Source organism: Trichoplax adhaerens, genomic scaffold, assembly GCF_000150275.1.
Source record: "Trichoplax adhaerens TRIADscaffold_5 genomic scaffold, whole genome shotgun sequence".
Classification (NCBI taxonomy): Eukaryota; Metazoa; Placozoa; class Uniplacotomia; order Trichoplacea; family Trichoplacidae; genus Trichoplax; species Trichoplax adhaerens.
In genome coordinates this window covers 1,787,740-1,811,346 of record NW_002060947.1, presented here as the reverse complement: position 1 = coordinate 1,811,346, position 23,607 = coordinate 1,787,740, and the positions used below count along the sequence as shown (strand labels likewise).

Sequence of the window (23,607 nt, the reverse complement as noted above, 5' to 3'; positions counted from 1 at the left end):
TTAAATATCAAGATTATTTAATAGTTTAATTATATTCTTTAAAGCTGTAGAAACATCGTGTATATGCTAATCACATATTATGTAAGGCGTAAGTACTTGCAAGATTCTTCTAGTGTTACTAGAACAATATTTAAAACAAACCCGTTTTATTTAGCGTGTATCTTTTGATAGTGTAATTGGCGGTAATCTGCTCTATCTCAATAAATCTCATTAATAAAAGCTATTAAATTTTGTGCTGAATGGAAATCGAAATAAAGTGTGAAATATATTTTTCATAACCTCTCATAACCCATGCCACATTTACACCCATATAGCCGATTCATTTTTAATTCGTTTCCGATATTTGAGAAAAACGACGAACAGATTTACTTGAATTGTAAGATGAGCATCGATAGGCCGATATACTGTACATAGATAATTATGTATAGACATAGAATTGTAAATAGATAGGTAGATAGATAAATAGACAAATAGATAGATAGATAGATAAACAGATAAATAGAGAAAGCAACGTGAATGTGAAAGACATGATAGATATAACAAGCAAAATAAGATACATTCGACGCACAGATAGGTAAATTAATGACTAAACACGCGGGTGATTGAACAAAATATAAATACAAATATAAATGTGATGGATATCATGTTAAGAATTAACCGCAAAATATGAGAATTTAAAGTCTTAATAAGTCCTTTTAAAAATTAATCTGGACTTTAGACAAATATTTTATATGAAAATTAGGTAGAACACCTCAGATTCTTTTACTACATATCATAAAATTGTTGGTATTTTAACCCTGCGTAAGAACAAAAACTGGATTATTCATAAATAATCTAATCAGTGGGTAAGACCTACTTTCAAATTAATCGAAGTATCGTAATTTTCGAGTTATTTTAAATATATACGGTATAAATCTTTAAGAATATTACGACTTTAGTTGAAGAATAGCGAAATAGTGTAAAATTTCAAAGTATTTCAAACCAATAACTAATTTTGAAAAGTGTTTCAGCCGAAGCCCGTAATGCAGCCATTACTGGTATTGGCTCGCCTTTTCACATTAATTTCTGTACATTAAGTAAATGTATGGTTTTGTATGGACAATTCTTAAATTAACTGGAAAAGTTTAGAAAACAAGGTCTTTTGCAAAGGCTATTTGGATATTTTGTTTCTGACAGCAAAGTATGTGTAATTGCCATGCTAAATGCAAAGCTGCAAAAGCCTTGCATGACTGCATAATTATAGATACGAATTATATAAGCGTGCATCCATTTTGCTAGCAGCCATTAAGGCTAGAAAGATATCTATTTTAATGGAATGGATATAAGGATCAATCAATGACGGGCGTAACTGTATATTCCATGAAGGACCGTATGATGAATGAAGAATATTTATTTTATTCCAGCATGATATCTCAAGCATTAGCTCACTCTGTCCTTCCAACAGTATAAACAAACTATATTATGTTCTTTAATTGGGCTTAAAAGGTTTGTTCGTCTCGCATGAACTGGGAATACTTATTTTAAATACCTACAGCATACAGTATTTGTCTATAATACCAATGCTAAATCAAGTGGTGGCTCAAAATGAAATTAAATAGAAGTATTTTTATCCAAGATCTATAATACATCGAAAGGTTAGCAGCTTGTGTGTTTGACTAATTTATTAATTCAATTTTTATCGTCCATATAAAATCTGTTGGAAATATTCATCAATGAATTCTTCTTAGATCTTGACCGATTAACAGTTATAACTAAGGTCAAGTTCATAATCAGCGGGATATAAGCTTGGATAGATCCCTATAACTGCAAAAATAGACCAATCATGAACAGAAGATTAGTAGATGATCACTCTACCTCCGTTAATCAAATTATTAACAACCGAAATACGATTTTAAAATAATTGCCAATCCCCCTCTCCAATCTTTTTACCGATAATTTCTTGTACTATCGAGCATATTATGCTAAAGCAATACTATTTTCGATTGGCGTGTGATCGTGTACGTATGCAATGCATAATAGCTGCTCCATATGTTCAAGGTGCTCAATAAAAACAACCACGCTATCGATTAATTAATAGATAATAGCAGTAAGCGCGATATACATCACATAATCATTTCATTTAAATTTAAAAGCCAAACCTGGAGAAATTGTATGTCAACGAATTTCCATAGCTAGCTAGATCCTATATCTACTGTCAAGCAAAATCAAGCTTATTGATGAATCTCGACCATATTGGTAGAGTCTTGCACAAATTGTAAGTGATCAATGTATAATTTAAAATTGTAACAGGTAACCATAAGTAAACTACAGTCTTGTCCTACTAGACGAACCCAATCTGTAAATAACCCTGCAATTTTCTTTTACTTAAACCGATCGTAGTAACTCGATCAGGATTTTATTAGAAGCTATATTAATATTGTAATGAAGTATTAACGACACTACTATTGCTGAGCGACACTTAAATTGGATTTGAATATTTTATACTATCTTAAATGACAAATTTTGCTAGATTTAAAGCCCATTCTACCGCTAGATTATGTTTTCAGAAAATAGTCAAGTTATTTCCATCATCAAGCCTCAAAATTATCGTTATTGATAACTATCTTTCTAACTGCTTCCATGAATGGCGTCTATTTAGACTAAATGGAGTTTTACCTTTTCTTAAATTGATTTTATAACTTAATCGAGATTGTATTACCACTCAGTTACTGTAAGATCTACCATAAAGATAATTACTATTTAAGTTGCACATTTCATGGTTTACATTATCCTAAATGGCACCAGCAATCTTTGCTTAGCCTAAACTATTGACAACAACTTGGTTACGATTGCATTAAAATTAAAGCAAATGATATGATCGTAAGTTACTAGTTGTAGCTAGTAAATGCAATTTAGGCTAGTGTCACAGATGACTTAAGTTATACCAAATAGTAGCTCCATAATGGCTTAAACTGATGATCCCAATATGATCGTATAAAATGATTGCCGTAATATCTAGAATTGAGATTGGCTATTGGGTAATTGTTGTACTCAAGTGGTAGTACTTACCGGAAAAAGATTCTACAGTAGTAACTTCATAAGACGTGCTGTACAAACAAAATGAATGGTCTGATCTAATCATAAGACGATGGCCGGCTATATTAGAATTTCAAACTGCTTTTCCTGTAACTTCAACTTTAGTTAGAGTAATTATGAGCAAACTTGGTTCAGGCCGCAATTCAAAACTAAAAGAAGCTCTAACCATACAGCTATCAACGATCGTTTTTATAAATATGCTAAATTATGCCAAAGGGTTACTCTTACCTAATTTATGATTACTGTAAACACTCGATCAATATTTTAACATTTATTGAAGTAATATCTTAATTGATCTTGATAGTACTAGCATACGAGGAGAACAATCTAAATTAGCATTTGGAATTGAACTATAGTATAATCTACACTATCATTCCTAGTAGCACAACTCCGTCCGTTTGTCAACAACTTTCAATGATTAAAATACTCTACAGTGGAGAAAAATACGATGCATGTACTTGATTTCCATGATAGGCGAAATTATTAGTCTGTTGGCTTCGTTTGCAATAAAATCAAGACCGAATTCTTGCTAGATAGAGTTCTAAAAGCTATTGCTATGATTGAGTGATTGCAACTTTCTTATAATTTCATATCATTAAATTTTATTACAAGTCATACGAATGAGTACTCATGAAAAATAAGCTTTAAGTATAAAAGTTTAATTTTAATTATCATTCTTAGTTATTTAGTTGTTGATCTTATGGCAGATATAAATTATGCTCACAATATAGGTGGTAGGGCCTTTTTAAGGTATACACAGTATTCTAATACCAATGTTAGGATGCCATTTATGCTAGCTCCTCCTTAAAGAAAACATTCCATCATATCAGTATACAGTCAGGACTCAGTTTTCATCAATAGCAGTTATAACTTTAGCAAAAATAGAATTCAGTTATTTCTCTGTATTGTAGCGAAGCTTACGGACTATGATGGCTATTTCTTCAAGAAATTAATGAAATAGCCAAATACCAAATTCATTTATCAAAAATTAGAACATCAGGATAGTATATCCTAGAGGTAGTCTCTGTTATAGACTCCAAATTTCTATTTACATTCATGCCACAATATTACTTCAATACCTAGCTCAAATGATGAATTTGCTAGTGTCGACTCTAATCTACGACAATATAAAGCAGAACTAGACTTGGATTATGATACCTTTTACTATTATGCTGAACTCTATTACCAAAAGAAAGAAATATTGAGATGTAGAGCATAAGTTTATATACTGTATACGTATAGCAGCTGTAGACATTTTTTTTATAAGGTAGTGTAGCCAATTTACATTACAGTATAATGACATCTGTCCAACAGGCTTTTTGCCCAAGATATTGGAATACACGTAAAAAAATTAAATGCTACAACCCTAGGCTTGGCGTATTAGAAATATAGTCGTTAGTATCTAATATAAAACCTACCTATATTCTATATATACGAGCATGATGTTCCGATTTGCAATATAAGAACATCTGCCACGCCAATTTTCTTCTAGAATTACTGAATATTAACAATGAAATTGGCAGATAGTAGCATAGATTTTACTAATTCTATATTATGCGATTCAATTTATATCTTAATACTCTTATTATGCCCTTCTCTACTTAATAGCTACTTCGATATTAAATAGTAGGCTAACAATGACTAGTTAAAATTCCATATCTATTACCAAGTAGCCACTTTGATCATTAGCTAGTTGTATCATTTACAACGATTAGCCAATAATAATAATAATGAAACGCTATTGAAACCAGTTGCTATAGCATTTAAGCCACAATATCTAGAGCAAGATCAAGCTCAATAGTAACTATGAATTTTTTCAACCCAATTTAAAAGCATTCCTCTATTCAATCATCTTGCAACTATTCTCTTGTAATTTTCATTATTGATTTACTTGAATATACCAAACTGCCCGGGCAGTTTGCAATATGACCGATTTCGCATCCGGTCTCGTTCATATATACTATTCTATGTCACCATAAGTAATGCTCGTAATTCTATCATTTATTTACTTCAGTTCAATTTTAAAGCGTACCTCTACTCGATCATCTTGCAATTATTCTCTCGTAATTTTAATTTTTGATTTGCTTGGATATAGAAACTATTCTACATCACTTTAAGTAATAATCCTTAGCCAAGATGCAAGACAAAGATTCCATCACGATCAAATCTCTCAATTCCAATCAATTGGCAACGGAATTCTTTCGTGATTTAACCCAATTGATGCCAACTAATGCTGTTATCAATCGATTTATTCACCATAAAATGATTGATCCATTAACAGCAAGCCAATGGAAGATCTATAATCAGGATAAAATAAAGCGTGCCATCCACCCAGATCAGAATCAACTATTTCTTGTCGCTAATAAAGACAAAATTCTCGCTCATTTCTCCAAATTTCTATCAATACTTGATCATATAGGGATCTGCGCTGAATTACAACGCCGTAACTTACAGGAAAGACTTGATACTCTCTTTTTTACACAATCTCAAGGTGAAATAATCTTATTAAACTAAGCATATCCCATCTTTAACTTTAGTTTGCCTCTTTAATTAATCCTATTTTAATGTTTATTTATGCTATCACCATTTCATCAATGGCTTGGATCACAAATGATACATCCAATTACAGAAAACGAGCAGCTTAAAGACTCAAAAGTACACCAAATCAATCAACAGTTATCACGGAATGGTTCAATAATTGATGTAAATCTATTTATGACTGAATTCCGTTTAGCTTGTACAATAAAAGACAACATTTGCGATCATACTAACGGTACAGCAACAGTTCATGCATTAAATCATCATTATCCAGGTAAGTTGATTTACGCTATTATCACAGCGGTATATGAATGTCTTTATGAGTTCCCGTTATTTAATAAGCTATACCATCCTTAAGTTAATCTATCGGTACAAATTTTAAATTAGGTGTGACTATAATTGATTGTATATTTTATGTACTATATTATAATTTTCAGTATTAAATGTACTTATATACTACTATCTATGAAACTAAATCTACGTCACCAAAAAAGTGTTCTTAGATTTACTTTACCATTAATTAATGTATTTAATCCCTTTTCTTGGTAATAGAAATTTAGTTCCCTACATAACAAATATAGAGTAAGATGATGACCTACCATTATTATTAAATTAATAATATGGCTAAATTATGAATCACCATAATTTAATAAGCTTAATTATCTAAAATACTCTTGTTCATTTCTATACGAATATTCAAAATATCCAATAGAATACAATATTAAAGATCAAACTTTAAAATGGACACAGCAAATGATTGATAGCGATGAAAATGATTATGACAGCAATGACATGTTGGATGATGATGAAGAGGACAATAATGATCGAGCTTTTAGCGATAGTGAAATCAATCAATTAGAATTTACATCTTATGGTGTTCGCTATCAACATCGTCTTCGTTCTCATACCTCACCATATGGTAAGAATGTTAAAATATCACGAGATGACAATGAATATCTCCCGTGGTATGATTGGGAGGAAGAATATGAGAAAGCGACGTTTTATTTCTATGCAAAACTGGCCAATATATTATTACCTGGAAAGGTAAAACCTATAACTATAAAGTATAATGACATTTCAACCGATATTATATTTAACAATGGTATACAGACTTACGAATATACCTATCAATTCTAATGTCGTCATACGGAAATTATTAGCAATCCTTCAGTAACAGTGTTAGCTACTCATGATTAATAGCGCCAAAAATATTTACAAATATATCCATCAATTCTATTATAGCTTCAGCAGAATTTTTAGCAGTTCTTCACTAGCAATGATAGCCGCTCACAATTAATGGCATTGTACAAATTTACAAATATATCCGTCAATTCTATTATAGTTACAGGAGAATCTTTAGCAATCCTTCAATAGCAATATTAAATACTCATGATATTTCTGCTAAATTAACGAAAAGTCACATATCTGTAAATTAATAAGCTATGATTCCGCAATTATAATGTATTTTTATCACAGTGATTAATCCAAATGCAAGACAAGCAGCAGACTTATAAAATTATTAGTAAATCTAAGGTTTTCAAAGTTAGCGGTGACCATTAAAGCTGTTTTTTTAGGAATGGTCATAATACTCATAATGTTGCAACTCACCAATGTTGCTGTATAAATTCATCTCTTACTAATTGATTGATTCATTATATAGAATCTACAAGAATCTACATCCAAAGAAGTTAAATTAAAAGAAAGGACTAGAATTTTGCATGAATTATCAACTGAAAAGTAAGTTATGCAACATTCTAAAACTAAATATATATCTTAGTAGTATTACATATAGAATAACTCATGATCCAACGGGCGGGTAAATAGACTGCTAGAATATTACAGTAGTCCTAAGTTAAACTTTGAACGAAAACCTTTATGTATCTTTGCATAATAATTTCTTGAAGTATCACGCTAGGTTGCTTACTATAAGACTAATACAAATAAAAATAGGTAGCAAGCGGTAGCGATACACTAATAGTATATCCAACTCGGGCATAAGAATACTATAATCGCCTTTAATTCAATTTCTGCCTGATAAAAAGCCTATGCTATCGTTAGCACTGCCACAAAGTAATTTAAGGACACTTATAAATCTAGCTTTATCGTCACTACCACTAGTCATTTAAGCAATTATTTATTGTCTTGATCAATCCTTATTAGGCTATATCATACAGACCAAATGATTTAATAGCGCAGATATTCTACTTTTAATGCTAGAAACTCAAATTTAATCAGCTAATATCAATATTAATATAGTATGTAGCCATACAGCTGGTGTAACCTTTCAAAATTTCAAATTATGTAGTGACGACCAAAATGCGGACAGAGGCAGAAAAAGTAAATGGAAAATAAAATCAATGTAAGTCATTTATACATGTTACTTCTTATATGGAATACGCGCATATTTTTTATATTAAAATACATAAGTTATGCGTATATGTATAGATACACGAATTTTATTTTATTTATCCACATTTAACAATCCTAATAAATAAGTAAATAAATGTGGATATCATTTTGTTACCTGCATAATCAATTATCATTCACTTTGTTTTCCTTTATGTCTTGGTTGCTGCTTAGTTTAACAGCTATTAATAATAAAGCAAAAGAAAAACGACAAATATCGGTTGCAAATACTAAAAATAAGGCCGGTAGGCTTTTGAAAAAGAATCATAGCCTGAAGCGACTTAGGAAACACAACAAACTAAGAGGGTAAGCTAAACTTCCTCGAATTCATTCTAACGTGATTAAGAAATTTCTTTTAAAAATATTCGTATAATGAACGATACTTATTTAGGCTGTTAGTGTATAACTCTAGCTAATATCAAGATTATTTTTTTACTATTGTACAAATAACTGATAAAAATAGCCGAACTCAGTCCATTGACAATAGCGAAATGACAAAACGTAAGTATGAGATAAAATTTAGCAAGATTTTAAGACTTTCAAATCTATAAATTTATCCATCTAAAACCTGCATTTAATAAAAGAATAGATAAACCTGTTATGATTATGCTACTGATAAAATCTTCAGCTAATCTAATATTATCATTATGAGATTTAAATTGCTATATTAATGCAATAAATCGATCGATATCATACCTTAACCAGCTACCTGTATTTCTTATAAGCTTAGACTGCAATAGTTTAATAAAATTGTACGAAAACTTGCTAATCTCTTGATCAAAAGAACGGAATAATGATTTATTATAACCATTGGTGGTGTCGAAACCTTATCCTAACATACTCAACCTAACTACTCATATATTGCAAATTTCACATAAATTAGATGATAGACTTGGCAACTATTTTAACAGATCGATTTCATAATCTATTAATATTGTTACAATGTCATAATAAAATTACTCTAGAGGCTGAATTAGTAGTTAATTATTGAATTTCCAAGATGCACTTGTTGATTATAGAATTGATGATGAATGTTTAATCGTTCGATCTTGTAATATAAATTGGAAATGAACCCGTATATAAATGTGTTAGCAGATCGATATTATAATCTGTTAATGTTATTATTTTGAAATAAGAAAATTACACTGGAAGCTGAATAGCAATTATTAAATTTCGAAAATGCTACTGCTAATTATCGAATTGACGATGTCTATTCAATCATCCGATCTTATAATATATATTAGGAATAAATTTCTATATTTATATTTATACGTTAATATTCTATCTTTCCTTAAAATAGATTATACCGTAATTGGCCATCATATTAGCAAGCAAAGACACTTAAGCAGCTTTAAAGCCTTATATCTATCATTTCTAGAGCCACAAGATGTCTGTATAGCGGCAACAAGAACTATAAATGTCGACAATAATTGGCCAAACTATTCCAGTTTAAGATCCAGTAATTGCACAAGTACAGCATCATCAGAAGACGATTTGTTTGCCCAACAAGAAATACAGCAAGATAGAAGTATTGATAACGAAAACCAGCAATACAGTCAGTCCGACGATAGTTGTAGTCTTAAGTTAGAAGATCAATCTGTCAATTTCGAACAATTTTTATTTACCACTAAAGAGAGCGACAATCAATCAACAACTGTATGGTTGTGTACTAAGCAAGGCTACATAGTTGTAGTCGATTTTGGAGACAAAAAGGGTAAATGTCAAGATAGATTTCGCGTCTGTACATCATCATTGCTATCAATAGCAGCAATCCCCAAGTATAATGCAGATGAACTTCTTAGTAAAGAAGGGGATAAGCATTACCAATCTGTAGAAAATCACAATATTGAAAAAAAATTAGCACAAGTAAGCTCAAAAATGGATCGTCATGATGCCAAACAATCCATTTTGCTATCAAGTAACGATATTAAAGCCCGTCTTCAACAACCCTGTATGTGGATTGGCTCTGAATCGGGCTGGTAAGAATGTAATTTTGTTACTAGAAACATCAGTATCAAATTACATCTTATACCTATAACAATTACCGAAAAGGCGGATAAACTCTAGAATACAATAAGTTCGATCTAAATGTATTTTAAAAATAATTTAAAACAAAATTCATGCTGAAATCCTCAACAAGTTAAAAACTAACCCACTAAATAGATTAGTTTTAAGATGAAACGCGATAGCTCCTAAACATGCGATAATGATTGCAAGCTTTAGTCATAATTATAATTAAATTATTCATATCATCGATACTGATTAAATTCCACTATCCTAATGAAATTAAAGTTGAATTCGAAAGGTGTGACGGTAAAACCTTAATTAAATGAGATGGATAATTAAAATGAAATCTGATAGATGCAAAGCTATCATAATCGAAATCGAAAATTCTTAGTCAAATAAATCATATTTCCTACTCATAGCTTCAATATACGACGTCAGAATTTCATTACTCAACAGAATTAATACATAACCCTAAGAAATGATGACAAGATATTAAATTACATGAAATTGACTGTGACTTAATTTAGATTGCCTTTGTGTATTTCAGTGAGAGCTGGTATTCTAAGCATTGAAACATCTGTAATATAACATCATTTCCATAAAGTATAAGGAAAGATATAAAGCACTAAGTAATATAAAAACTTTAACTAGTTAATAGATTTCATATTCGAGAGGATTCCATGGTTTATATCAGACACTTGCTAGTAATTAGACATCATTTTCAAAAGTGTAATACCATAGTGATATAAGTATTGCAACTATAAAACATCTATATATCCACCAGAATTGATTACGCCATACAATTATGCCGGTAACGCTTCGTTAATTCCGATCAAAATTAATCTCTGTTCTAATAAATGATAGTTTAATAAGATATTCATACTAGGTAATTAATTATAGACAGTTATTTAATAGATAGTAAATTATACTGGCAGCCGCTATGCAAGCATTTAGCACTTGTAATTGTAAACATCGGATGATATTGACTCATGTCTTGACTAATTCTTACGTCGAGATTTACCAGAGCCAGTTAATCCTTTATACATGAATGCTAATTGCTAAAATTCAAGTATAAGGATTCTATAACAATTAATTTTAAATTTCATTAATCCAGGTTATACATATATGAATGTAACTCAAGCCATTATCAATTACTACATTCTTTATCGCTAAAAGATTCCATCTTAAGTCTTCAGTAAGTAAAAAGTGTAGCACTAATATTAAAATTCGATAAAATACGCGTATTACTGACATTTAGCTTCATATTTTATTAAATATTAATATTCGATGTATCTAAAATTAACAATTCATCGTACCGTTATTTAGTTATAATCAAGATCGAGTATTTGTTGGATTAGTAAGCGGAACGCTTATCGTTTTTGAAAGAGATTCAAGTAGGTTTGATTTGCGTAAAGTAGTCTAACTGACCTAAATTCGCTTACGTATCTAATGGTAATCATCCAAATCTTATTTTACGCTCGTATAAATATTTTTCTATAATAACTTATATCGCCACTTTATTCAGGTGGAAACTGGAAGTTTGACAATCATGATGCTATTTCCTTGGGAATCCATACTATAGCACCAATTTTATGCATCGATTCGTGTAGTAATACATTATGGTGTAGCTGTGGTAATATGCTACATGTTATACGCCTTGATAATATGCAGATAGAGGTGAATTACTCTATATTGGCATTTAAAATATTTATATCTATTTTAATCGCTATCAATGGAGCACCGGTTGATCACTAACTTTCGAAAGCTCTATACAAAAACTATAGGCATCCATGCAATGCCATGCCCGAACTAAGCATTATGTAACTAATTTGGCATCGGTTGGCAACTATTGGTGGATTACTACTCGTCGCAGCAGTATTATTCGCGTAATCCATCAAAATACCTATCAAACCATCAAAGAATTTGATATAGCCGATCACATTGAAGGAAGTGTTGGTAAGTTTGAGCACGAAAATATTCTCATTGCTTAAACCTTCGCCTAGCAGTACTGAAAAATCATATTACTAAGCTGTAATACCGATCTTAAAATATGGATATTAACAGAAATAACGGTTAGACGGCTATTACGCTTTAAAATATATCTCTATACAATTTTTAGCTAAGAAGGATTGGATATGTGTGACAGCTATGGTAGCTCATCATAACTGCTTATGGATTGGTACGAATATCGGTAGTGTACTTAGATTGCCTATGCCATCAGTTACCTCACCAGAAGCTGTGACTAATTCTGCAGGTATATGCTATTAGGCATAGTAATTTAATTCAATTGCAGTATACTATTTCTTTTATTCTTACTTTTCCCACCATGATGGATACCTTAAAATAAAATTATAAACTAATTTTATATATCTTCAGCTGTTTCTTACTATATTAACATATATTCATGTTGATTTTTTTTATAGCAGAATCCCTGCAATTTGCGTGGCTTAAATTAACACGAGTGTGTTCATTACGTCATCGAAGTGCTGTGCGCCTCCTTCTACCAGCCTATATACGACAGTCTGTTGACTGCAAGATCGTAAAGGCCGATCAAAAGCATAACATCAATCCAATGCAAACCACAGATGTAACTTATCTACACAGAAGTGACTCGAACGAGGAAGATTTTGTAAACAGAGTAAGAAATAAAAAATCTTCATCATCTACTAAGACTGAGGCAGTTATGTTCAGCTGTGGTGAAGGAATTGAAGTTATAAATAACGACCTTAAAAAATAATTAATGACTGTATGTAGATTTAAGTTATCATTAAGTATCATACATTTGGATACAGATATATGTTGCCAGGACTACTGTATCGTCTTAGGGGTTATGCTGATTCGAAAGTATGATGTTCTTGAACTTTAACAAATGACTGTCTAAATATCATAAACTTAAAAACTTTTAAGCCTGTTCAATGAGAATGTAAATATGATCTATATACTGTATATTAACCAGGTTTAGGAAAGAATTTATCATAGCAAAGAAAATTGAACTTGGTATACTTGATTGATCTGCTTTGAATGTACAAATAATGCAATCCTAAATTAGACTGCATAACTAAGCTTTGGACACGACTTAGGCAACTATAAGTAAAAACTTATGATATTATTGCTCGATATATAATCATTACTAGCGTGCATAATTTATAAAGTTTCTGACAATGTATTTATTAATATCTATATCTACATTCTGAGATCTGCGGCCAAGTACTGTATAACTCAGATATAATACGGCACTATAATTCTGACATTATCACATCTTGCTAACAGAAAGACTGAGAATTGTCACGATTGAATATCTTGGTGGTAGTAATATGATTCCAATACCAATAGCTATTTTTGGAGCAGTGGCATAATATCATGCATTATGATGACCATCAACTGTTTGAGGTACAGAAGCACTGTCATCACATTAAATCCATGCTGAATTCTAGTCCGCAATGCCATACAATATGGGTATACTTCTCTTGTTGTTTAATATCACACAATAATGTATGATGAAACAATTGTCAATAAAGAAAATGCATTTATTTCCATTAGCGCAAAATATAATTCGATTTGAGTTAATATTTCAATTTTCACATTATGCATTTATCTAGAAGTAACGTACAAGCCATAGCTCATCATTGAACTGGCATACAACTAAAAGCGTGCGATATTATAACGAATTGGTAAACTATCATACATTTTTTACAAACAACTATACACTGTTACGTACGTAAGATATTATCTAAGAACATGAATAAATAAACTACAGTAAAGCTATCAAAATTCTATATTACGGAAAACAATAGTAGTATCGTATGCATAGGTAGGTGCCTACATCTGTAGCGACATAGGCGAGTATACTTTAACATGCTCGTCCCATGCACAATCGACAATCTGACCTGGCCTATGTAAATTAAAATTTAATCCAGTTACAAATTCTGAATGGTGTTCAATTACTTCCAACATTGGATTTGGTAATGCAATATTCCACAGCCTAGTCAAAACATAATAAAAACTATTTATGCTCGCATAGCAATATGATTATAACCCGAACAGAATGGGCACAAACCTGACTGTTAGATCATATGAACACGATGCCACAATATTTTCCTTATGCGGTGAAAACTAAATATGATAGATATTAGCTCAATCATGCAGCCATTTTCTTATTGCAAATCAATTATCGATCGNCTTTTTTTAACTATACATTTTCACATGATTGACTAATCGAAAGCGAACCTTAACTTTCTTTACTGCATATTGATGACCAGGTAAAGTTATAGTTGGAATCTTTGCATTTCTTAAATCCCAACATCTACAAAGATAATTACAGATCTCAATAAAATTGATAGGAAGTCAACATAAATCTGTAGAATTCAGTACAATTACTAACCTAAGGATATTATCGGTAGAGCATGAAATAATCACATCCTAAAAAGTAAACGATATAATTCTATCAACTAAGAATCAACTATCATTTTACAATTCGTAACAGCTCTGTAGTTAGGGAATAAAAATACTTTGTTATATTTATTCCAGTCACAATGAAGTATTTCACCCCTTCCATCGTTGATTATTTTAAGACAACGTGATGGAGTCCTACAATCCCAAAAGCGAATAGTGCCATCACCCGCGGCAGAAGCGAACATTGCTAAGTAATGTGGTGACCATGTAGCGCAATAAGCCACATTTTCATGGCCACTATAAGTGGCAAGGCATATTCCTTTCTGTGGGTCCCACTTATGTCATAAAAATAAATATTACAATAACTATTTATGAGCAATGAGTCCTATTGCATATTCATCTGATACATTGAATTGGCACAAATTCACCATTTTTCATGTATACGTACAAGTTTAATATCTTTATCCCAGGAAGCAGAGATTACATGCTGTGGTGCGTTTCTTCTCTTCGTCCAATCTACGCAATAAACCTAAGAGATAAGAAAGATTAGCAAGAAGAAATAATTTCAACACCGACATACTCTTAAAGCATAGTTACTTACTTCTTGTAAATGATCTTTCATGACAGCAACTGGAGCCTATGTTCAATGATGATAAGAAAATAATAAACTCAAAAATGCATTTAATGTAATGCCTTCTCTACGTGAGTGAACTATTTACAGTTATTACACAGTATATTAAGTTGTTCGATTGAAGATTGCTTTCACAACAATATTAAATAATCCAATGATGATTCCTTGGAGGTGGAGATCTACTGTAACAACGGTTGCATGCAAGTATAAATTGATAATATTGTATACGCTAACTAGTATAGGAGATTTTATGACTTGAAAAATAATCCTAAATTGAACATTATGCAATCATTGTATGCAAGCAGTGGTAAGTTTGTTGCTGTAATAGTAAGATGTACATGATTTATTGGGTCATCGTGTATCATTGTAGCTAATCGATCATCATGTTCAGCAAGTATTCCATTCCTGCACCCTATACAAAAGGTATTTAAATAATGCTATGATTTTTTGATAGCTATTCTATTTGTTAAGCATGGCAATGCAGATGCAATAGGTAACATTGAGATGGATAGATACAGCAATTGTAAGGTATTAAAGGCATACTATTTATTGTCGTGTATCTTGTGCGTAGGATTGAGATTGGATATCATTGTGCCTCCTCTTACTGTATAATGTACACGTAGGTTAATATAGAGAAATTAGGCATGTTGCAAGACGTACTAGTTATACTATTCGTTGTCGGGCTTGTATATATCTACCCTGAGAATATCACAAATATACGTATTGCTTGGCCGACAGTGTCATTAAGATTGGCTTATTATTGTATTTTCTGAACTCGTCAACAAAAAATGGATAGAAATGATCATTGAAGGCCGATCTATGTCAAAATGACAAAGTTATTTTACTGACATTGTCTGCACTAATATTCCAAATTTGGATGCTACCATCGCCACTGCAAGTTACAATGATATTGTCGTTGATTTCACTCCAGCAGCAATCAAATAAGCTGGATTTCCATTCCAATCTTCACGTTGAAAAAGAAAACAATGGTTATATATATTATATATATATACACTCTTTATGTAGCCACTAGTAGCTGCATATCGTGTAAAATATACATTGTAGTGTCCACAAAACTACTGTAATTAGCTGAAATCACTACATGCATCTAAAGTCTATCCATCGTATTATCATGTACAAGTAGTAAAGTGATTGAAGTATTTGTGCATATGACTAGTATGGATCAAATCCATATCGATGAATTGTTGCAAGACAATGCATGATGGCATCCATGTTGAATTACCTCTTATTTAGTAGTAAGCCCTGAGGTTGTGCATCAATGATATACAATGTTCCTGGACCTATTAAAAATAATAGATAATTGTATAACTGTCTTTCATAGGCTTACAGCATGGACATTAGCAACAATCGACGATTCTAAGTAGGTCTTGGTGATGAGAATAGATCATCATTTGGCTTACCGGCAATGCCAAAATTTTCACCAGTCACACAGGCTATCCGATCAGCAAAATAAGGCGAGAAATCGACTGAATAACCATGTCGATTTTGGGTTATGTATTGCATACAGAGATACAGTATCGTGTGCCGGTGGAGAAGATAAAGAATAGCACTAGATTAATATCCAACGATTGGAGAAGAAGTTGTTGATGGTTGCAATAGCAACATCAAACTCGCTTGTAAATAACGATGGCGAAATAGCCAGTTATGGAATTGGTACACGGGGTAGTCTACCAGCGTAGACACATCTTCGCTAAGCCATAATCTTCTCCATCCACTTTGATGTTATAAATTACACTGTCCAAGCGCTTACTGTATGGGTTACCTTACTCCAATCGACTCTCTCTCTCTACCAGTTTGTATGGAATCGCCGACCTCTGCTGGTCTGACCCCTCCCACATGAAACGCTTGACCTGTGTGGGTGACGTGGACCAATCAGGTCTGTTGACGTCTCCGCCCTCTACGACACTCTACTGTATGATTCACCACCACGTTGAAGTAATACTGTACTACTGTAGTAGCAGCAGCTGTGGTGCGTTTAAGGAATGATGCAAATTGACGAGCTCAACTCTCTCCATTCCCATCCATTTCCATTTCAATTAAGGAATCACATTCATGCGGGGTAACACAGGTATACTAAAGCTACCTGCTTTTAAGCTGACTTATTAGGATTAGACAACTAGCGGCTGATTGAAAGTAATGTAGCGAAAACGAGCCACCCAATGGATGACATTGTTTTTGAAAGTAGTGGAGTAGCGACTCCTATTCATCGTATTGTACACTACTGTAACACACAGTATCGTGGCAACATAGGCAAAATTGTGTGCAAAATCAATGTCACACCCTGCTACACGAAAGCCAACCCTTACAGTCTCAGCTTACAGTGTACAGTACAAAGTCTGCAACTTGCGTACAGTATACTGTACTGTACTGTACAGTATAGTAACAGCACTTCTCCAGCAACAGCTGCGCTGCTGCGTTCAAGGAATGATGCAAATTGACGAGCTCAACTTTCTCTATTCCCATCCATTTCAATTTTATACAGGGTAACACAGGTGTACTAAAGCTACCTACTTTTTAAATGACTTATTAGGATTAGACAACTAGCGGCTGATTCAAAATAATGTAGCGAAAACGAGCCACCCATTGGACGACATTATTTTTGAAAGTAATCGAGTAGCGACTCCTAATCATCATATGATACACTAATGTAACACGGAGTACAGTGCAACATTGGCAAAATTGTGTGCAAAAGCCATGTCACATCCTGCTGCACCAAAGCCAATCGTTACAGTCTCAGTTTAAGTGTACAACATAGTAACAGCACTTCTCCAGCAACAGCTGCGCTGCTGCGTTCAAGGAATGATGCAAATTGACGAGCTCAACTTTCTCTATTCCCATCCATTTCAATTTTATACAGGGTAACACAGGTGTACTAAAGCTACCTACTTTTTAAATGGCTTATTAGGATTAGACAACTAGCGGCTGATTCAAAATAATGTAGCGAAAACGAGCCACCCATTGGACGACATTATTTTTGAAAGTAATCGAGTAGCGACTCCTATTCATCATATGATACACTAATGTAACACGGAGTACAGTGCAACATTGGCAAAATTGTGTGCAAAAGCCATGTCACGTCCTGCTGCACCAAAGCCAATCCTTACAGTCTCAGCTTAAGTGTACAACATAGTAACAGCACTTCTCCAGCAACAGCTGCGCTGCTGCGTTCAAGGAATGATGCAAATTGACGAGCTCAACTTTCTCTATTCCCATCCATTTCAATTTTATACAGGGTAACACAGGTGTACTAAAGCTACCTACTTTCTAAATGACTTATTAGGATTAGACAACTAGCGGCTGATTCAAAGTAATGTAGCGCAAACGAGCCACCCAATGGATGATATTATTTTTGAAAGTAATCGAGTAGCGACACCTATTCATCGTATTGTACACTAGTGTAACACACAGTACCGTGGCAACATTGGCAAAATTGTGTGCAAAAGCCATGTCACATCGTGCTGCACCAAAGCCAATCCTTACAGTCTCAGCTTACAGTGTACAGTACAAAGTCTGCAACTTCCTCATACTGTACTCTACAACTGTAAACAACGCTCCTGCAACGCTGGCTTATAGCCTAGTCAAAATATCATTTTGCAAAGTTGTTTCAATACAAGAATGAGATGTAAATGAATTCTGTGTTTGCCTAACTCTCCATACAACAAGTATTGAATCATTCACGATGCTTATGGACGTGTAAATATCCGTAAAATAGCAATTCTAAGTTCTCTATTGCCAATACATAACTATCAACATTCAATCCCATGTGATGGGGTGCGAATCAACAGTACATGACTAAGACATCGAGACTCAGTCAACTTGATTCTACCACGCTCTCGGTACTGTTCTATACATGCACTAGCAATTCCACTCCTTTACAGTGTACAGTGTACAATTCAACCAGACAACCGTCGCTTGCACTGTAGCACTTTGGACTGTATGAATCAACCACCATTTGTTGACAATATTAGTGGAGTGGGGAGAAATTTAACTGCAAGAAAATTCATTTTTCTCATCCAAATCCATCCATCGACGCCATTTTACCTCAGTTACTGTGTTGTGGCTAGTTAGCAATCGGTATGGCTTCCATCTCGGAATGTTATAACACCAAGAATCCAGGTAAATCACCGTGTAGTAGGACGCAATAGACAATACTGTACAATACTTGATTGAAGATGAGAATAGAAACAACTCGTACAATCGCCGAGTTGGGGAGTTGTTCATGCTTTCCGTTCCATCATCATCATCATACTATCCCATAGCTGGTTAGTCCTACCTTGAAGTAAAAGTTTCTCTTTAAGAAGCAAACGTCTATGGGCTAGTACACTCTGGCTAATAACGGATTGAATTCATGATGGATCAGACTGCCATGTCTGCCAATATACAGTACATAATATCATCGGAAGTAGACGAGTATAGGCTGGACGCGTATAGCGATAGACTGCACTAATGAAGTTTGCAAAGGCTACAACATGGATCCAGTTCTTACTACCCAAATACGACGGTAGTGGACTACAGCAATACTATCCACGAAAGCGTTCAAAAGTCTCAACTTGAGCATGATGATATTGCTGAAATCTTACACAATATTTTACACTCTTAAAGGACAATCTCCTCGAACCTTATACCGTATCAAAGTCTCTTACGTTGCAATCCACCACTCAATCTTATGACTATGTCAAGATGAAAGTAATAGCGTTTCATCTGTTATACCACAACTTTTCATAAACAGTAACTGCTATGTAAATGAATACAATTGAACTTGTTAGCTCATTCTGAGATACCTCACTACAACAGAAAGACCGGAAAGAGTTTAGTATACCAACTACTATTCTATCCTCACCCAAATCCATTCTACAAGTAAAACAGAATTAAACAACAAAGGTTATTTTCGTTTTGATTCTACTAACATGAAAGGTGCTAATCACTACTACAACCACTGTCTCCTTGAAAATAAAGGCAGTACAACACTTTCACCCTAAATTACTCTTCATTTTGAAAATTAGTAGGCAACAAGTAAATCCAGTGATCATTCACCTCAAATCTTTCTAGGCATCGTAATTCGTAGAAATGGTTATTACTGTATTACGCAGACATTGGCATTTCCTGTAGGCCAACCATAGCATGATAGACGAGTATAATATTTTTATACTGTATACATCTTAAATGCCCGCTATTACTCCAATGCCCAAATATTCTTGCCTATGGCCTAGCTTAAGTGTTAGTGTGCTAAATAGCTTTCAAAAATTCCAGATTAGTACTTAAGCCATACTAGAAAACACAATTCTTGAATATCCATTTCATACATGACAATCGAATACTAACTGCTTTAATAATATTTTAACGCTTTTCGACTTATCCTAACCGATCAATGCTAAATACCAATCGAATTGGCTAATATTGTATGATATCTCAGTGTTAAAATAACCTAATGGCGCTCTGATAAACTTAAACTGTCTTTAATAAACGCCTGTTCCGCGTTTGCTTACAATGCTGACTCGTAATAGAATACTCATACGCTTCGATGCCGGTTATATTAATTTAATCCTTCCTTCTAAAATCTATGCTATAAACTATATCTTATTAATTAACGACTCGCTAATACTAGAACGACATTAATTGAAAGCTCATGCAATTTACAAACTTATGATCAACAGCGATAGCCGTTTTTCTTAGTAGCTAACCTATTCTTCCTCCAATGTTGTCAAGTTATTAATCGTATATCTAAATAATAACTACAGAAATGTACTTCAATCTTTTTTGATACGATAATCAAGGCGTGAAGCGATTAATGAGGGAAGCAATGGAATTAAGTCAGCCGACCGAAAATTATTACGCTCAGCCGTTGGAGGTATGTAGAATTCGATAAATTTGCCATCATTCCACCAAACTGGATAATAAGTACGAGCCATCATAGCCCTTACTATGTAATCTCTTTACTACCTATCAATAGTACCATACCAGTATTTAGGTGTACTAACTATGCGTCCAAACTTGCATTCAATGAACGATTTCTCGTATATAAAACAAGTAAAGTTTTACCAGTAGTTCATAAATCCTTCTAATCTCATATTATGCACATTCGAATGTACGGCGCAGGACAATCTATTCGATTGGCATTTTACTATTCGTGGACCACCTGATAGTGACTTCGATGGTGGATTCTATCATGGACGTATAACCCTGCCTACTGAATATCCAATGAAGCCGCCAAGTATCATGTTATTAACAGTATGTGTTTGCAAAGTAACACTAGTCACTATGAAAGACTTTCGTTTTCTGCCCCGTCGTCTTCTTAAAAATAAATAGCGTGATATATGAGATAAATCCACGCTATTATTGTACTGATCACAAATAGAATGTGTAATTAATCCTGATTTCATCGATGTTAATAGCCTAATGGTCGATTTGAAACTGGTAAAAAAATATGTTTAAGTACGTCCGCCCATCATCCTGAAACCTGGCGTCCTTCGTGGAGTAGTAAGTCATTGATAAATTTGTAATCACTATTTTTCTCTCTACAAAATCTTTCTTAAGTGCATAGTACATATAATTAAATATTGATAAAGCTCTTCCGTCAATAATTCTTAAACTGAGTCAATTATTGTAATCCGTTGACTTGCTCGTAACTGTTTTTGGCCCAGCGATAACACTACAGCATAGAGTAAGCCATCCTATCATTAATTATCTGCAGTTCGCACCGTCCTTGTAGCTTTGATTGGCTTCATGCCTAGTCCGGGTAATGGCGCTATTGGAGCTTTGGATTACACGAAGGAAGAACGACAAATATTTGCCAAGAGGTATGATCTTATGCCTTACTGTGGCGTTAATAATTTATTAAATATAACATCAATAACGCGTATAAACGGGATATTACATCACCGATAATAGCCGATTTGGGCTTTTACCGTAACGCTATCGTGTATACTAACGATATCTTATTTCTTAATTTACGACAAGATCCCTTGAATGGCCTTGTGATGTTTGCAAAGTCGACTTTAAATCTTTTCTCTTAAATGGTAATACATAACTAGCTGCGGTTTTATGTTATTAGTAATATGCAAAAACTGATCGTTTATTCATATGAAGCAATTCCTAGTTTTGATCTAAATTTTAAATTTAACAAACTCTTCCTTCAATAGTTGATCCTAATCATTCGAAAGAATGTAAAGAAACTATCGAATTAGCTAAGCAAATCTCTTTTAAGGTACAACTTGAATATTAATTAATAATTAACAATGTTTTTCAACTACGACACAGACGATCGATCAGCAAATGATTGTTGGCTATAAATTGAGATCAAAGGATTTATCAAATAATAAAATTTAAACATTTTTTCTGTACATTACATTAATTCGCACATGTTAACTGAAGAAAGTTTCAATAAATTTTATTCCTTCGCTATAAGCCTGCATGTTGAAGCAGAATACTTCCACTAAAATATAAAACAAAGGATCAAATTTTGTTCTATAGAAAGAGTAAAGCGTAATCTCTACATCATGTTTCATTTAAGAATCTTTATACCGTAGTCAGCTGCCAACATCATCGATACAGTTTTTAGATCATATAGCTCTCGCTAGTGTATGACTTAAAGCATATATGCTATGATGACTGTTGTATAAAATTGAACCGTGGAATGTATGTATTTGGTTATTTATAATACCAGCAAACTGTCATTTATTTCGAGATTGAAAATGGGATTGTTTTCAAAATTCTTTCACTGTTATCACTTTAGGGTGAATCTGATAAAGACACTGCTTCTTCAACGTCGAAAGAAACCCCAGCAGGAGATATTGCCACCAACAGATCTACTCCTACGGATTATCAACGTAGCGAATTACACTCAAGGCAAAGTGCAACGCCTGGTGAAACTAGAATGAGTCAAGTTAATGATAATAATAGAAATGCAGATAATAGTATCAATAACAACACCCATCCACAAGTTAGCTCATCAAGACAAACCACAATTCCTTCTCAGCAATTACGGCAAAGTTCATCTAGTAGCTTGGCTTTTGCGCAATGGCTTCTAGTAGCAGTAATCGCAATACTGATAGCTAGAAGAATTTTAAATTCTAACTCGATAGATCTTTAGTGCACTTCAGCATTGACAAAATGGACTATTTCAATGTACCTGAAAATATTAATATATGTATATTGCAAATCTATGTGAAGTTCTTAGCGAGTAATCAAGTGCATGCTTGGTTCTCATAACATCATATTATATGCAAGGTTATTCTTGCTTTTATTAAACTGTATGATCAGTAATACAGTGGGAATTCCTCTTTGTACGTACAGTATCGGTAACTCGACCAAAAGTATATGATATCTCTACTTAATTACATTATCACTATCATGATCAGAGTTACGCCCGTTTTTCCATAAAATTTTACTAACATATACAAATATAGTTTTATGCCTGTATCACATTCAAAAATAAGGCTAAATGTACTGCAGATCTTTTGATTTGAAGCTGTAATATCTGGTTTAAAATATTACAACGAATTATAATATTCTGCATTTAAAATCTGTATTTTCCTAGT

At 33.1% G+C, this 23,607-nt stretch overlaps 3 protein-coding genes across 3 annotated transcripts; 2 read left to right on the top strand and 1 right to left on the bottom strand.

The window, feature by feature from the left end:
* Window positions 1-5,211: 5,211 nt before the first annotated feature.
* TRIADDRAFT_56301 (uncharacterized protein) lies at window positions 5,212-12,763 on the top strand (the record flags this gene model as incomplete). Its single annotated transcript, XM_002112756.1, has 14 exons — window positions 5,212-5,566; window positions 5,810-5,887; window positions 6,326-6,657; window positions 7,274-7,350; window positions 7,877-7,972; window positions 8,194-8,325; window positions 8,483-8,520; window positions 9,320-9,998; window positions 11,141-11,221; window positions 11,353-11,420; window positions 11,552-11,703; window positions 11,811-11,982; window positions 12,146-12,280; window positions 12,450-12,763. The coding sequence occupies 14 exons, from the start codon at window positions 5,212-5,214 to the stop codon at window positions 12,761-12,763; spliced, it is 2,709 nt and encodes a 902-aa protein (XP_002112792.1).
* Window positions 12,764-13,845: 1,082 nt separating this feature from the next.
* Window positions 13,846-16,573, bottom strand: TRIADDRAFT_56300 (uncharacterized protein; the record flags this gene model as incomplete). The annotated part of the gene is made up of 10 exons (XM_002112329.1): window positions 13,846-14,008; window positions 14,084-14,139; window positions 14,254-14,329; window positions 14,408-14,445; window positions 14,535-14,753; window positions 14,867-14,947; window positions 15,020-15,055; window positions 15,899-16,013; window positions 16,293-16,350; window positions 16,471-16,573. 10 exons carry the CDS (start codon window positions 16,571-16,573, stop codon window positions 13,846-13,848), a joined length of 945 nt encoding a protein of 314 aa, XP_002112365.1.
* A 4,264-nt stretch (window positions 16,574-20,837) lies between these two features.
* On the top strand, window positions 20,838-21,955 carry TRIADDRAFT_25418 (uncharacterized protein; the record flags this gene model as incomplete). The annotated part of the gene is made up of 4 exons (XM_002112755.1): window positions 20,838-20,918; window positions 21,167-21,298; window positions 21,463-21,547; window positions 21,762-21,955. Coding segments are annotated over 4 exons (492 nt in total), but the record flags the coding sequence as incomplete, so codon positions are not given.
* Window positions 21,956-23,607: the final 1,652 nt, after the last annotated feature.